We start from the raw sequence: 16,489 nt of genomic DNA, 5'->3' as shown, positions 1-16,489 counted from the left end.
AGGAGAAAACCCCAGCAAGAACTAGACGTGATTTATTCTCTGTTCTCTGGCTGGGCTGCAGAGCTGGATCTGCGCTTACGACGAGCATTCTGTGACAGTGGATATTTTTCAACAGTCTTTAGACAGCTGGCAGTTGAAATCCATTGGATAGGTGGCATACAGATATCTGGTGTACCTGTAACAAAGTAACAGTGATCCACTCCTGCTGGCATTTAGGTCTTGTCACTTTATGTTAGACTGTGAAGAATCAAAGAGAGTATGTATATGTGTATGTATGTACACTATTTGTGTGTGTATGCATATGCATGGCTACAGTTTGTGTACATTTTCCTCACTGATTTGCAGGCCACTCCTGTAATCCCCCTACACAGACAGTACTACATGATCATAGCAGATTCACACTAGGCTGCTGTCCCACATTGCCCTTGGCACGTTTTACCCTATATTTCCTCCTCTATACCATGGTAGCCCTTGGCAGTGTCCTGGATTCTCTACCTCCATGTGCCATGGTGTGGCTGCCTGAACCATGGCCAGCGCTGGTAAGCCCTGCTCAGCACAACCCAAAGCCTGGCACACAGTAGGGCACTGTTCACGTGAGAGATTTGCCCCACACTGCTCTCCTCTCCCCTCTGCTGTCAGCTTCGCTCTGCTGGCTTCTCTGCAGGCCACTCATATGGAACCCCTCTCAGAGATAAGGCTGCTACAGGCAGCAGACTATAGAAATTTTCCATGTTAAACATGTCAGATCTAAAAGACCTTTAACACCAGCCAGACTAAAAGCCACCTAGAGGCTAAGGCTATCAGATACTTCTTTTCACTATACATGCATCTGCACTGATATGGCTATGAAAGTAGGCCACTTAACGTAAATGGTTCAGCACACACATAAAAACAGTGCACTGCAGTGCGGAAAAGAATAGATTTGAGTTTCAGTACAAATGCATTTATTACAAAACATACACAAAATGCTAAACTCAGTCCTATCTTTAAACTTCCCCGTATGCTGACACAGTTACTTATTCACCTTGCAAGTACATTTTTGCTTGAACAGTGATACATCTAAAAGGAAGGATCTGGCAAAGTCAACACCTTGACCCACTACTCACTTCTGTTCATGAATAAATGAATACATACATAATTCATCTGTGCTTTGTGTCTGTGTATTTACATATGCGTTATGCACACTTGAACTGCACTCACAACAATGTGTTTTGGTATGTTTTATATATATTTGTTTTATATCGTGTAACATTAGATTTGTGAATACGTCTATCTTGTGAATTACTCTGTGAAGAACTTGTGTCCTTTACTTGTGTTTACTTTAATGTTTGACTCTGTGTGTGGTGCACAGTGCTAAACCTTGTTGTTTGTAGAATGTGTCTACCCATGCATATTGAATGTTCCCAAGATGGATTTACCGAATGTGCTTCATGCATCGCATGCAAAGAAATAATTAACCTGATTCAATGTTATCTCCTCTGATAGAGCTGTGAAGTTGTGCCGGAGAGTAAGAAGAAGGCTGTTAGCATGATTCTTATCTCTCAGCCACTCTCCCTTCCTGGCCTTCCCTCTGTCTCTGGCCTGATAGATACGCTGAGACAGGGGGAGCTGCCTAACTACAGAACAGGGATTAATATTTAATCCAAACAAAAGTCTAATTAGTTAAGCCTACCCCACACTTGGAGCAGCCACAGGGCCGAAGGGGGCATGGCATGGTGCACTGCCTTTGACTCAGGATGGACTTGGCATAAACAAACGACTTCTATTGTTCAGATCCAGCAAGCACTCTGTGGCCGGGTGGCTAATCCGGTTAGGATGCGTCCATGATGAAGACGGCTAGCGCACTGGGAGTACCCACAGCTCTTGGTGAGCTTTAGGGGAGATCAAACACCTTCTAGATGAGGGCTGAAAGGACGGAAGTTAAGCTAATCATAGTGTTTAAGACATCTCAGCCCAGGCCCAGAAATGAACACAGATTAATCATTAATTTTCTGCAGCACTGCACTGTGATTATCACGGGAGGCCATGTGGGCAGGAGGAGGGAATAAGCAAGACCTAATGGTGTGTGTGTGCGGTGTGTGGTGTGTGTTTGTGTGTGCATATGCGTGTGTGTGTGAGGAAGCCACAAGAAGAGAAGCATTATGTAGGTGCTCTTGTTTGTGTGCCAGTGCTGCGTTTCTATTGACTGGTGCTGACAGAGGAAAACGGCAGTAACCATATTAAGGATTTCATTATGGTGCATGCACTTCTCTCCCTGCAAAGATTTCTATCTATATCCTGTGGAAAGCCAATACAACATGCAAGTGCACACGCATTTGCATGTCACAAGACAAATTATATTCAGTTTAAGAGAAAGAGGGGGAAGAAATGAAGAAGGAAAGAGAGGTGAGCTGAGATTGTGGTCAAACGGGGTAGCTGAGCTGCTCCTGTCAACAGTATGGATAAAGATGAATGGTGTGCCACTGCTCTCCAGCCAGGCAGAAAACCACCATGTCTGCATTTGTCTGCTCCTGGTTTCTCTCTCTATCGTGTCATAATCAGCAAAACCTTGCTGTGACATCCACAGAACCACACTCAAACACTCTCTCTCTCTCTCTCTCCCTCACTCACACGATCAATAAGTGGAGTGAGGAGGAGATCTGCCCATCTTATTTACAAACAATCCCTCATTGAAATGACCCACATGCTGAGCATGACGGGCGACATCACCATGGCAGCGGTATGTATGGCCATATGGAGGGCAGGCACAGGAAGTGATCTTTAACCCCTCCTGTCTCCTCTCATCTCCCCTCTCCCCTCTCATGCCCTGCACCTAACAGCTCATCCTTTGCATTTCTAGTCTTATTGCATCTCTCCTCCTCCCATTTCTTCCCCTTCAGCCTCTCTGCTAGGCATCGTCTTCCAAGCTATCCAGTCCATTTTTCTATTCCACTCTTCCATTCACAGTTGCTCTATCTCACCCTCCTCTCCAGGATGCATTGCTGTCCAGTAGGGGGTCTTGGTGTCTGCAGGAGCTAAAGCCCCTCTCAGTGGAGAGAGCATACAATGAAATGAGGGGATTTGTGAAGCGCTCCATTGTTCCATGAATTCATGCAGTGTGATGTGACATTTCCGTCGGACTGGAGAAGAGTGCAAGGGACCAGTTTGGAGATCTGAGACACTGGGCGTCACATGGAGCAGCTGAATATAACCAATATTAACTCTAACACACCACACAAAGAGGATACAGAGGACTATATAGTCTGGATAAACACCATGCATACCGAGAATCAGAGATAGTGTGCGTTTCCCGAAAAAAAAAAAAAAAGCCTCTGAAAACACTTTCTTGTTGAAAAAAAAAAGTCTATCCAAAATACAGTTGTGGCATTTGCAGTGAAACCATGAAAAGTAAAAATGTGACAAGTCCATTTTGCCCAATTTTCTGCTCACACTCAATTACTTCTCACCAGGTGAGAGATTTGTTGCCAAGATGTCAAAATTCTATAACAAAACTGTTTTTGTGTATTAACGTGATATAATGGTCACTACAGATGAAATGTTCATTGTAAGGAAAGGAATGTGCATGTTTTTAGTTCATATATTATTTTGTATCAACAGCAACGCCAGCGATGATGATGATTATGTGTGTGAATCGTACTGTGGCATAGACTGTGCTGTTAGTAATGTGTGAGCATAGGCAGAGGAGCATAGAGAGACCTGCATTTTTAATGTTGTGATGAAACTGGCTTTTCACAGACAAAACAAACCCCGTCACGTAGTTACAACAATCCATATGCTCAACAGGACCCGCACACCCACAGTGTTCAAAGCCTACAACAGCAAACAAAAGTGTGCTCACATTTCATACAAATCAATATAGAAGTCCAGATACACACTCACTCACGCACGCACGCACGCACGCACACACACGCATACACACACACACACACACACACACATCCCGCTGAAGAGAGAGTTGCCATGCTGCAGTGCTGTTCTGTAGCATCTAAACAGTCCTGGACAGCACAAAGCCCTACCTGCTACCTCTACTGCATCCCGGTGCCACGGCAACCACTGACTGCAGTTACAGGAATCGTTTCTTTGGTCGTTATCCCGCCAAAGAGGCACGCTCACACTCTTCATGCAGTATTCAAAATGTAAACACTGTAAGTTGCTCGCACATGGTAAGCACACACAACAATCTCCTGCAACTAGTCAAATAAATAGTAACGAGTAACGAACACATGGCTGCATGGTCAGCTGGCGGAGGGGAGAGATGGGATGATGTGGATGAATGGATGCAGGAGGAGGCTGAGTGTTGTACTCACAGCTCAGAATAGAGGATGTGCAGGTTGCCCACATTGTCTGTGTAGTTGGCCGGGCTGAGCCAGGGAAGGACCAGCAGCAACAGAGCCTTCATGGTCAACGCTCAGCTCTTCTTCTCTCTTTTCTCTCTCTTCTCTCTGTCTCCTCTCTACACTGGCGCTCTCTCCTCTTCTCTTCCTCCTCCTCCCCCTCCTCCTCCTCCACCTCCAATTCTCTGAACCTGGCCGTGCTGACCCCCCTCCTCTCTTCCCTTCTTTCTTCAGAGGCGCTCTCAGATCTAAATTATTCCTTCACTTCCTACCTTCCTTCTCTCTTTTGTTACTCTCTCACACTCTCTCTTCCTCTGTTTTTTCCCCCCCTTCTCTCTACCTCTCTGTGTTTGGCCGTTTCTTCCTCTCCCTCAAGCTGGCTGCCTGGTCATCTCAGCTGCAGAGGCAAGCGGGCCAGTTGCCAGAGGTTGAAGACGGAGCGGAGGAGGAAGAAGAAGAAGCAGCAGAAGCAGGTGCAGAGGAGAAGTCCCGTTGTGGCACAGGAGGAAGAGAAGGAGGTGGAAGAAGAGGAAAAAGGAGACCCATGTAAAGGTGGCACATTTGGAATACAATTTGAGATGTGCAGCCTCTTAATCTGCTCTGGGCACTGCCGAGTTGTAAGAGGATTTGCACTCGTATGTGTGTGTGTGCATGTGTGGCTCCGTCGGTGTGTGTGTGTGTGCGTGTGTGTGTGTATGTCAGAGAGAACAGCGCAGGCTGTGACTTATACTGCAGTAGAAACCACTGAGGGGGGAGATGGAGCAGACCAAACAAAGACAGAAGGGGGGAGGTACTTGGCTCTGCTGTGATTGGCTGTGCCCTCGCAGCCTCACACACACATACACACGCATAGGCACAGTCAGTTGTATGTACACACACAGATCCTCTGCATTCACCTCCCTGTGCCTGCACATACGTTGGTCCATGAAGGAGAGGAGAGAAGGGACAGAGAGAATGTTGACTTCAAACCCTCCCACCTCCCCTCCAAAGATGGACCGCTCTCCGTGCAGCAGATTGGTCTGATTGCTCAAAAGAAACTGCCTACATGTGTAAAAACACACACAGGTACGCACATGCACACACACACACACACACACACACACACACACACACACACACACACACACACACACACACACACACACACACACACACACGCGCGCACACACACAGGCAGAGCATGGCCAAAACACACTGACAAATCAATATTCCCTACAGGGATAGAAGCTTGTTATTCTGAATGATGTGAAAGGGAGAGAGAGGCGAGAAAGAGAATGGAAGATGTGGAAAAATTCCTCACTGAGCCATTGTCCAAAGGTACATCTCTCCCTCCTTCCTTCCTTCATTCATTCATTTATACATTCATTCATTTTCAGTAAATATGAAATGGGATGGAGAGAATAAAATGGGAGTGAGACTCGACAATAACAAAGCTTAAACCCTCCTCTGTCATCACAAAGACCTCTGATTGGCTGGGTATTGAGCTTGCGGTGCTCGTGCAACTGGGAAGTGATTGGGGGAGAGGTTTGTGGGAAAGGATCGGGGTTGGGTGGTAGTGACAACTAGCATGGGGTTGAAAGTGTGATTAGACTCTGAATAGAGAAACCATGACACATTAAAAAGGCAAATGAAGCCAGCGGTGAGGCCTTTTGGAGGTACGAGCAGGATTAGATTAATAGATATTCCATTCTTTTCATCATGTCCTCCCTTTGCATTGCTTTCATCTCGTTTTTTTTTTTTTTTCATCTCTTCCCTCTCTTCTGTCCCTTTCTGTCTCTTTCTCTAGTAAACACAGAGCCAGAGGGAGAGATGGTGGCTAAAGAAGTCTGAACATGAAACACTTTGAGCCTGCAGCACCCCTAATCTATTTTCATTCTGTCTTGTCATCTTTCCCTCAGTTCCTTTACCAGTATAATTCATTGGCTATTTTTCTATATTATCTATATTCAGCACCACACAACTTTTCCCCCTTCTTTCCTATCCTTATTCTCCCTTTCTTTTCTTCCTTCTCCCCTTCACCGATTTTCCTTTCCTTTCCTTTCCTTTCCTTTCCTTTCCTTTCCTTTCCTTTCCTTTCCTTTCTTTTCCTTTCCTTTCTTTTCCTTTCCTTTCCTTTCCTTTCCTTTCCTTTCCTTTCCTTTCGCTCCTTAGCTTTTCTTCTTCCTCTTACCTTTTTTCCACTCTTATCCTATTTTCTTAGTGCTGAGCTGTTTGGTACCCTGGAGAAAGACACTTAACTGGTGTAAATACCCTGTCTGAATGAATATTTCATGGATTGGGGTACTGTGGTTAAAGGCTGAATTTTGTGTGTGTGTGTGTGTGTGTGTGTGTGTGTGTGTGTGTGTGTGTGGGTGGGTGTGTGTGGGTGCGTGCGTATGCATGCATGCATAGTCAGGCATAAGTTGTGCTACGGTATTTGAACAGTACGCGCAGCAACAACACCACAGGGCAGGCAGGAAATGGAAATGTAATTGGATTGTGACAGGATGGAGTTTGTGAACAGAAACCAGTGTGCCCCACAGGAGTCATTACATACACTACCACATTAACACACACTCACAAAACACACACCAACATACATGCATACACATATTACTTGTTACATATTCCAATTAATTTCCCACTCAGATCAGTCAATTTGTCATTCTCCTCTAAAGTCCTGAAGGAGGCTTGGCATTTTGCTTTGTGTATATTGGTAACATAAAATGGTCTTCCAAGATTTAGCAATTTCTGGCTTTGCAATTTTGCCAGAAAGAAAAAAACAGACAAGTAGTGATATGAGAAAAACTAATGGACTTGACATCTCTCCAGGTAATATTGATAACATAACTAGAGGATTTTCCAGACATGTTGTAATGGATTTGGCCAGACAGCACGAGGCATATTATAAAATAGGGGCTGTGGCAAGGCATTAAGGTCAGGGTAGACCACCTGCCACTTCAGAGAGCATGGCTCTGTCTGCCTGCTCTCCTTCTCTCTCTCTCTCTCTCTCTCACACACACACACATATACACACATACAATCATGCATTTCATGGGCTTTACCTATTGACCAACAAGGTTAAATACACCAATTACAAGCACTATAAACCAATAAAATAAATGCACTGGGAGTACTGGGGTTGTTCATTCCGCAAACCTGCATGCAAGAGATTTGTACTTTTCAAATATTCACACAAGCTTTGAGAGAATGCCTCACTGGGCTTGGTTTGCGCTGTAATCTGAATATGAGCAAATCCTCAGGCAAAATCCAACATCACTTAGTCAGCACCCACCTTAAAGAAAACAAGTGCACTAAAACAAAAAACACCATGCTCTAGGCACAGCTTCACTAAACCACACAGGGAAAACTTGGTGAATTAATACGGCTGATATGAAACTGAAAAGCATGCGAAGCAGAGAAAACTTGTTTAAAGAATTACTCACAGTACAGTTGCATGTAAGTAGGCATAGCTGCCAAAATAAAGTGGGTGGAGTTCTCTTTCCTGTCATGGTTGAAGTGCATGCAAGTCCTTAAAGGACAAAGTACCAAAGTAAACAATTATTCACAATATGCTGAATAGTTTCTTCTTTCCTGGTGGTTAGCGTTGTTTCCAAGATGACATTTTCCCCATCTAAAGGGCAAGAAAGGTCTCCGAATGGTTTGATGAGTATGACAGCAGCTCATACCAGATGGCACATCTGTCTCTGCCATTTAAAGTCCAGATCCACTGCCACAATCTGTGGGAGTGCCTGAGACAATGCAAAGCACCAATACAGTAGGATACTGTCATGGAAGAATTGTGTCACAAAGCAATATAATTTTTGACATTTTATAAAGCAGGGCATAGTAAAGCTTTTGTGGTGGTTATGATGGGCCAGTGCTCTACAGAAGTTATGCTCATTATCTATCTTTGCATCACACTTTGAGTGGGAAGCTACCCAAAGGAGCAAAGACGAGGCCAGCTATGGACCAAGATGCAAATCATAGACACGTTGAGAATCAGACAAACTATCAAAGTATCATTTCAAAGATTCTCCACTAGAAAAAAAATATCAGAAACAAAATCTAAAAAAATCAGAGGGGATGTAGGTCCACATTAAAAGGTATTGTCCTACCAAAAACTAGCTTATTTATCTGCGTAAACAGCTTGCAAGCCAGCTAATTTCCCTGCTAAATTCAAGCAGTTATTGTAGCTGTTGGTCTCAAGATCGCTATTTACTTTAATAAGTATTGGGTCTATTTAGAGTGCCCATTTTTAAAGGCCTGTTGGTCAAATGAAATTAAATTCAAATCTGGTTGTCAGCTGCTGCACAACTGACAATAAGTCATATGTATTTTTAGTGTTTTTTTCACTAATTTATGTGGATCAATATCTAGAGAAATCTTATTTGTGTTAGTTGTGTAAATGAATAGTACTTTTCAAGGCTTTCAAATTGTTGTCTTCATAAAATGAAGGCGGCATTATCTTTTGACACCGACTGGAGGCTCACCAACTATTAAAAAAAAAAGATAAGCTAAAAATTTAACTCTGTGTAATTTTAAGCAATGATGAGTCCCAGAGCTGCAAAGGTACAGAGGTGCTGTACCAGTTCTTCATGGAAAACATTTTGATAGCTCTATATATACTCTAAATCTTTGAAAATGAAAATTTACCCCACAGAGGCGAACCTTCACCTTCACATAAGATCTACCAATCTTCCAAGAGGAGTAGAGGAGTATGATGCACAGTTAATTTGAAGACTTCATGTGTAGGCGTTTCCTATATTTTGGCATTTAACTTCAAATCATCATACACCAAAATAACAGCTCTCCTCACAGGGGTTGATTTTAACTAAGCAAAACCTATGATGCTACTTTAGGCAGACAGCTTGAGTGGTGCTGCGCTCTGGATCAGCTGATGTGTCAGCTGAGCAGCGTACTGCCTTCACCAAGTAGGTGGTCTGCTTAAGCTGTCAAACTTACTTGGGTGTTCTTTGCTGCCACTTGCCCTGCTGCCACTGCTGCTATACATCTCACCCACACACACGACCCAGCATCCACCTGTGGGCACTGTGTGTTCATGGCTCCCAGCAGGGGGCTGTGAGTGCTCCCTGTTGCTGCTTTTGGCAGGCTTGAATTAGGCTTTGCAGGGAGTGATAAAAATGGAACTGATGCCAAAATTAAATAAATAAGAATGAAATTAACAATAAAAATGTTCACATTTAGTGCTTGAGTTGTCTGACTGAAGTGATATATAGACTAGACAGACTATATAGATGTGCTACACAATTATACCCAATTCTGAATAAACATAAACAACTAAAATAGGCTACAAATACATAGAGTACTGCACTGTATAAACATGGATACTGATCCAGTGGTAATAGAAGTGAACTGTGAAGGCACTGGACCTTTCCACATCTTCTCACATTATATGTAGTCTCCTCTCTCTGGACATGGCCTCTACCTCACAGATAACACCCTCTGACTATGGGAGACTAGCTGAATCCATTGGGAGACACCCTCAGTGCTCCTCACCTCATTAAAACACTCACTACATGAAAGGGAAGGTGAGGAACCAGGGGAATAAAGTGGAAAGGAAGAGGGAAGGATGGAGAGGAAAAGAGAGGGAAGATAGTGGAACCAAAGGAAATAGGGGTAAGAGGGAAGGGTTGAGAATGAGAGGGAAGGGGAGCCAGAGAAGGGGGAGATGTTCTCAGAGAGTGTAGGGTGGATAGAGGACATTGTGCACTCCAGATATGCTGGCTGTGTGTGATGTGTGGCTAGATGCACTAATCATCCCAAAGGCCTTTGGGCTAAGAGAGTGTTAATGAGCATTAATGAAAACAGACCCATAATGAGAGAAACCAAAGTACTGGCTTTTAATGATATATAAACAGAGGAGCTGGGGCCTAGCTTAGATGAAAGCCTGGTTCAAGGAAGTGCTCCCCTTTGGGAATGGAGCGGCGGGTTAATGCCTACAGGAAAAAGAGGGTGGGAAACTTAGAGTGTGTGTTTACGGGAGGTCACTGCAGTTTTACCAGGACAATAAGAACCAAGAGGAAAGAGCAGAAGAGGGAAATTAATCCAAACAAAGAAGTTATAGGCCTAGTACTTCATCAACCAACAACTTTGTTTGCTTTCTTAATGAGAGCACTGATTATGTTTCATTTTCTTTAATGAGGAATACCCAACTAAAGGCTTTCAAATGCTCATAGCAACAAACTACTCTAACCATATGAGTTTAGTAAACGACTTTTGGAGGAAACTAACTGGCTGCTCTAGTCTGAGTGCATCTCCGATCCTACCTGCTCTTGATATGGGCCTCAAGCTCACCACGGGGCATGGTTTCATCACAGTGATCAGAGAAGGGGCAAGCTACAGTCAGCTTGTCCAGCAGCTTGTGCACCAGCAGGCTGGGCTTCCTGCAGGTCTGCAGCATGAGGGGTGTACGGCACACAGGACAGAAATCGCTCTCCAGCAGGAAGCTGGTTAGACACTCCTGGCAGTAGGTGTGTCCGCACGGTGTGTCCAAGGGCCTGATGAGCGGCTGCAGGCAGATATGGCAGATGAGGTCATCGTCCACCTCATCTCTGTAGTTGTACTCATGGTTCTCCTCCAGCAGGTGTCTTTGGCCACAGGACGAGCACAGGTCAGCAGGGGGCGGAGACAACAGGCCGTAGTCAGACGGAGAAAGAGGTGGCGCTGATGCCATGACGACTTCAGGCTGCTCAGGCTGCTCACTTTCTTCCTGGGTACTCATGGGACTTGGTGTGACTTGTTGGATCTGGTGAGGGTGCCACTAGCGGTGGAGATGTGCAGGGAACTAAGTGAGAGGGAGAAATATAGAGTAAGGGAGGGAGAGAACAGTCACGGTTATCATGTCAAGCAAACAGGGTGTGAAAATATTCATAAGCTGTTTTGCCTGAGCAGAGAAGGATAGCTGGGATCTTTCTCCTCCTTTCTCTCCCTCTATCCCACACACACACACACACACACACACACACACACACACACACACACACAAGAGAGAATGAGCAATAAGACTCAGGCATCAGCAGCAGCATGACACTTCCAGCAGTGCTAATAACTTTTTTCTCTATTGGGTTGATTTTCTGTGTTGGCACAATGGACAGATATCGAACAACTAAGAAAGTCATTTTTCTGTCTTGATACAGAAACATCAATACTACTCATATCAGCAGCAAGTTCAGAGACAGATTGGCAGAGATAAGTCTCTGGCGCTCACTGTACCTCATGGCAAATGTGAGATACTTTTAATATATTCTGAGATGTGACAGGACTTCAAACATGGGACTATGAGTGATTTATTGTTATGGAGGCTCATGTTGTGCTTGAGATTGTGACTGTGCCACAGTCCACGTCATTTCTAAAACAGGCAGCCTTCTCGAGCACATGGGCTCGAACAGATGGGCTCAGTCAGAAACACGTCACCTTGGCAACAGCCATCTTGTTGGCACCCCACTAGCTTAGTTTCTGGACCAACCATTGGGCCTTGGCTGCTTAACGAGACACTAGATCCTCATTAAATAAATTAATAAATAAATAAACAAACGCTTGAAATGTTTGAATCCACTGAGTCAACAAATGTAACCTAAATTCAAGCTATCCTTTTCATGGAGACAGTCCCATAATTTTGTTCAGAATTCTTTCAAAACACAGCTAAAAATGGACTTTGATGCACATCCCAATATGCTAATGCACAAAAATGTGTCCTAACTCGTGAACATAATAAAACAATGTATACAAATCTGCTGAGGCGACCGCCTTGTTGTCAACACAAACAGGCCCTCCTCTTCCTTCTTACATAAGCAGTGCGAGATGGTGCATAGTGGGTTGTGACAGCCATAAAAGCTCCATCGCTGGGAGGGGAAAGCTAACAAGAAGAGGCTGAGCAGTCTTAACAAAGATGAACTTTCCCACCGAGAGCTGCGGTAACGTGGCTGATTCATCCCACACTGTGGCACCTGCTGTGTCTGAGGCTTGCCCTGATCTTTGGAGCAGAACACTTTCATCACTACACAGATCGACACGGGGACACAGAGAGAGAGATTGAACAAACACCAGCCAGCAGGAACTGAAATGAAAAAATGATTTTTTTAAAATAGGGAATGAGTCAAAGTTAAAGAAAATGAAAAATGAAGGTAGTTTGATTCGGTCCCCATGTTCTCGTCTTGACTAGAACAGAACAAGAAAAAAATATCTTAGAATATATTCTTGTCTCTCTCCTGGGATACCTGGTATTACAAGAGAAATGATAACTAAATGTGAGTAATAAGAGTGTACAGTAGTTGAGGGAACGGGATGTGCACTTTAATTTTATATCTGAAACACAATGAATGACAGCAGCAGTGCCCAGCGCCTCACTGACTGACTGAAACCCATTAACTATGATCAACTGCTTGGAATGAGCACCCACATGCAAAAACACATATACATGCACAGACACGTACACAAACAGACAGTAAGACAGACAGATACAGACACAGACACAGAAACACACACACACACACACACTATACACACCCTCTCATACAGACACACCCATGCCTAGGGAGCATCTCTTACAGCTCATTATTTCACTGCTAGTTCCTGGATTGACAAGATGGCATCGGTGCCACAGTCCTGTTGGACGGCTCTGCTCCACTCTGCGGAGACGGTGACGGAGAACCGGCAGGCCAAAACGTGACCACTGCTAATGTTCTATTAATAACATGTGCAATCCAATATCCAAATAAGAAGGATGAATGTGAAGCATTCAATCAGGTAAAGTAATCACCTTGTCTGTCTGTCTGTCTGTTTGAGCCTCTCCCTTTGACTTTTGATCGCCGAGTGAAAGGAAAAGTGGTGTTTGGATTGGACTGAAAAAATAAAAAGAAGTTAATCTATTATGTTGAAACACAGCCTTTGTGTTTGCAAAAGAAAAATGTTTAACCAGCTTTCCATTAACCCAAGTATGTCCCAGAAAGTGTTGCCTCAACAGGCTGTCCCTCATCCTTTTCAAAGCCTTGGGTAACTAAACAGGGCCGGGACAAAGTCTATGATAGGCTTCGTCCTTTCTCTCATATATTGCACATTTTGAGCCACACTCTTGGGCTGCTGTCCTGTGATCCAAGATGACTTGATGAGTTAATAATATAAGGCTTTGCCAAGTCAGCTCCTTTCCATGTCTGGAAAACAACCCTGTCAAGGTGACTGCGTTTGTGTCAGTCCACAGTTGAACTGGTGTGTTGCTATGTAAATGTATACTCTTCACATTCAAGAAGAGAAACATGTTTAAAAAAAAAAACAAACACAAAACCCATAAAATAAAAACTCCCTCAGAGCAAAACCCTGGCCCAGCCCAATCTCACACACACATTCACAGATTGATTACATGTACATGTGGCACACTGGCTAAAATGTAACACAGTCGTCTTACATAACTATTGTGTTAATCACTTTACAGTTTATCTACCACAAACAATTTTAATGCGCTGAGATGTTTTGCCCCTAAATTCATGTCAAAATTGTTTAAGACAATTATTTTAAATGTCAAAGTGTATGTTTTGTCTTTCAGCTAAAACAAGTGGTAGGAGGCGTAGGCTCACACTGGCAGGAAGATTAACTCTCCTCTGGTTTGTGTTTTAAAAAAACGGCAACCATTAAAATCACACAATCACAGCTCAGATACTTGAACATTTACTTTCACTTGCGCAGTTACTTATAATGTCAGCACCAACCCTCTGTAAGTGGGAGTGCTGATCTAGAAGTGGTTCATAAACAGATCAGAATGAGATAAAAATCACAGTAAGAGAGCTGAGGCTATAGTGATACTAGATCAGCAGTCCTATTCCGAGAATCTGGATGAACATGGGCCCAGAGCCATGCCCCGTCACACACAGGGAGCATAAAGCAGCATGAGGCAGCCTGGAGCGAGGCACAAGTCAAGGCTCAGACCCACACACTCTAACACAGTTTGAACAAGAGTACTGTTCGGACATGTTTCTGGGATGCATAGCATTCCAAGACTTTTTTTTTCTCAGCTAAGCTCACTTTGTGCAGAAACCTGTTTCAAACCCACACTCACATCATAAACCAGGAGGGTGGAGAAAACAGAAACAGGAGTGTGTTCCCTGAGAGTTTTTTTTTTCCTTTTCTTTTTCAGTTAATGCGTCTGTATCAACCAGACAAATGAAGAACTTCTTTATGTGAATAACTTGGGAGAAGAGGGTGGTCAGGGGCCAAGTGTTAAGACAGCCATTCATAATGACAGAGGCTAACCTGGAAAGCTCAGAATACAATGAGCAAACACATCCAATCTCAACAATCTTGGCATGCTCGTCACGAGAGAGTTTCTCTCTGCACCAAAGGAATGTTTACAAAGCAAGTTGTGCCAGGGATCCATATTGTGTGGTAGATATTTAAAACAGCACCAAATCAAAAATCTTCTCTTTCCTTGAAGGATAAAGTAATACTGGTTATGTAATATCTCTATAGCCATGGTACATTATGTGCTGCAGGCCCATATTTCACTCAGATTTTTTTTTTTTTTAGAAATACATTCTCATACTTAAGCCAGGCACATTTAGAATTGGCCACACAGATAGTATTCTCTGAACCAGTAACATTATTCAACAGAATAGCTTTCAAATCTAGCACTCTGCAGCATTCAGCTCCATTTAGGATGGACATATGGGTGTGGAGTACATTACTGTTTAATCCTTGCCCTCTTGATACCCTCTGCATCCTCTGTGTGTGCATGTGTACATGTGTGTGTGTGTGCTGGTCCCTCTCAGAGTTCATTAGTGCTCTCCAGTGAGTCAGAGCCAGACCTGACACCTCAGCCTGGAGAACAGCTGTGGGCAGATGTGGAGGTCTGTGAAGTGTCTCTAATATCTCTAATGTGCCGTCTGAAGCAGCACAGACTGTACTGAACACCAGCTGACATGCTGAGGTTATCAATCACACACTTAGATAAAAGTACACCTACACTACAGAAGCGTATTACAAACACAAACACACACACACACACACACACACACACACACACACAAAGCTAATTTGGCTGAAGGCGCCCACACACGCTCACACAGAGTTACAATGCAAATGCTTTCCATGCAAATAACACAGGCAGGCAACAGGCATATGGGACAGAGTTTTCAAACCAATTAGTGAGTCAAAGTTTCACCCTCCAAGCATTTTAGATGAGTCACAGACACACCTGTACAACAACAAGGATTTGCTTTTCTAGCTTGAGAGCAAAAAGTATAACCGAGATACTTACATGGTCATGAATTTAAGAGCAACGTTCACTTTCAGCTGTACTGTTCACCTGGACAGGTAATGCCCTCTAAGAGGTTGTAACAGTAGACAACTTGCAGAGGAAGAGGGGGAGGTAAGGAGAATTAGAGTGGCTGAAGAGGACTTTGTCCCACTCACGCAGCCTGTTGATTGGCTGATGGTCGTCGGTAGAGAAATGTTATCCGTCTGTTGGTCCCGGGGGAATTCTGCGAGCCGAAGCAGGGAAGGCTGTTGCTGTGTCAACTCAGAGCCTGCTCACCTCTATCAGGCCAAGGTGATCAGGAAGTGACAAGACAGAGGGGCGGAGCCAGAGGAAAGGTAAACAAGGGAACTGCCCAAACCTGCTTTGGGAGTTCAAAAGAGACTGGGATTGCCTTCCTACTAAATGACAGACGGTGGGGTGGTGAGAGTGGGAGGAATTAAGTTATGATTACTGAAACCTATTTTGCTATACATTATCTAGACATCTTGCAAAAGTACACTAGCACTGCTACCATAACAAAAACATATTTCGAAATATTGAGACATCTTGAGAAAGTGTGCCAGTGGTATGAGCTGCAGGTTATCACTTGTCCTGTGAGCCACAACAAAAATTAAGCAACCCACAAAAAAAAACCCTACACTTTAAACACCTACAGGATCAATTTCCTGTAGATGTTTTCCTTGTAGGTTGTGTTTCTATAAACAGAACGTCTTCATTTGACACGCACCTCAAACCAGAGGGCCATAATGCGAGAAAATGACAACATGTTTCAGGCTTAGATAATGCAGCCATACAGCGTGTTGAAGTGTGTATACATAACAGACACTATAATGCTGGATGCGTGTCGAGGCTCTTTTGTTTTTGTTGTGGTTTTCCTGCTGTCTCACAATAGCTGCTTTAATCTGTA

The 16,489-nt window shown here is 43.8% G+C and overlaps 1 protein-coding gene across 4 annotated transcripts in view; it reads right to left on the bottom strand.

The window, feature by feature from the left end:
- lnx1 (ligand of numb-protein X 1) overlaps positions 1 to 15,848 on the bottom strand; it is a 37,003-nt gene extending 21,155 nt beyond the window's left edge. For 2 of the 4 annotated variants that reach the window (XM_030049878.1, XM_030049879.1), the window contains exons 1-2: positions 15,583 to 15,848; positions 10,604 to 11,121 (exon numbers count right to left, since the gene is read on the bottom strand). In XM_030049878.1, coding sequence (XP_029905738.1) covers positions 10,604 to 11,058 — 455 coding nt within the window. In that variant the 5' untranslated portion in view covers positions 11,059 to 11,121; positions 15,583 to 15,848. Of the gene's footprint in view, positions 1 to 4,307; positions 5,354 to 10,603; positions 11,122 to 15,582 lie in introns of those variants that run through there. The other 2 variants (XM_030049880.1, XM_030049881.1) reach the window with 2 other exon arrangements.
- Between the last annotated feature and the right edge of the window lie 641 nt (positions 15,849 to 16,489).

This window comes from Myripristis murdjan, chromosome 4 (genome assembly GCF_902150065.1).
Source record: "Myripristis murdjan chromosome 4, fMyrMur1.1, whole genome shotgun sequence".
Classification (NCBI taxonomy): Eukaryota; Metazoa; Chordata; class Actinopteri; order Holocentriformes; family Holocentridae; genus Myripristis; species Myripristis murdjan.
Note: the sequence above shows the minus strand (reverse complement) of the source record. Positions and strands in the feature narration are given on the sequence as shown.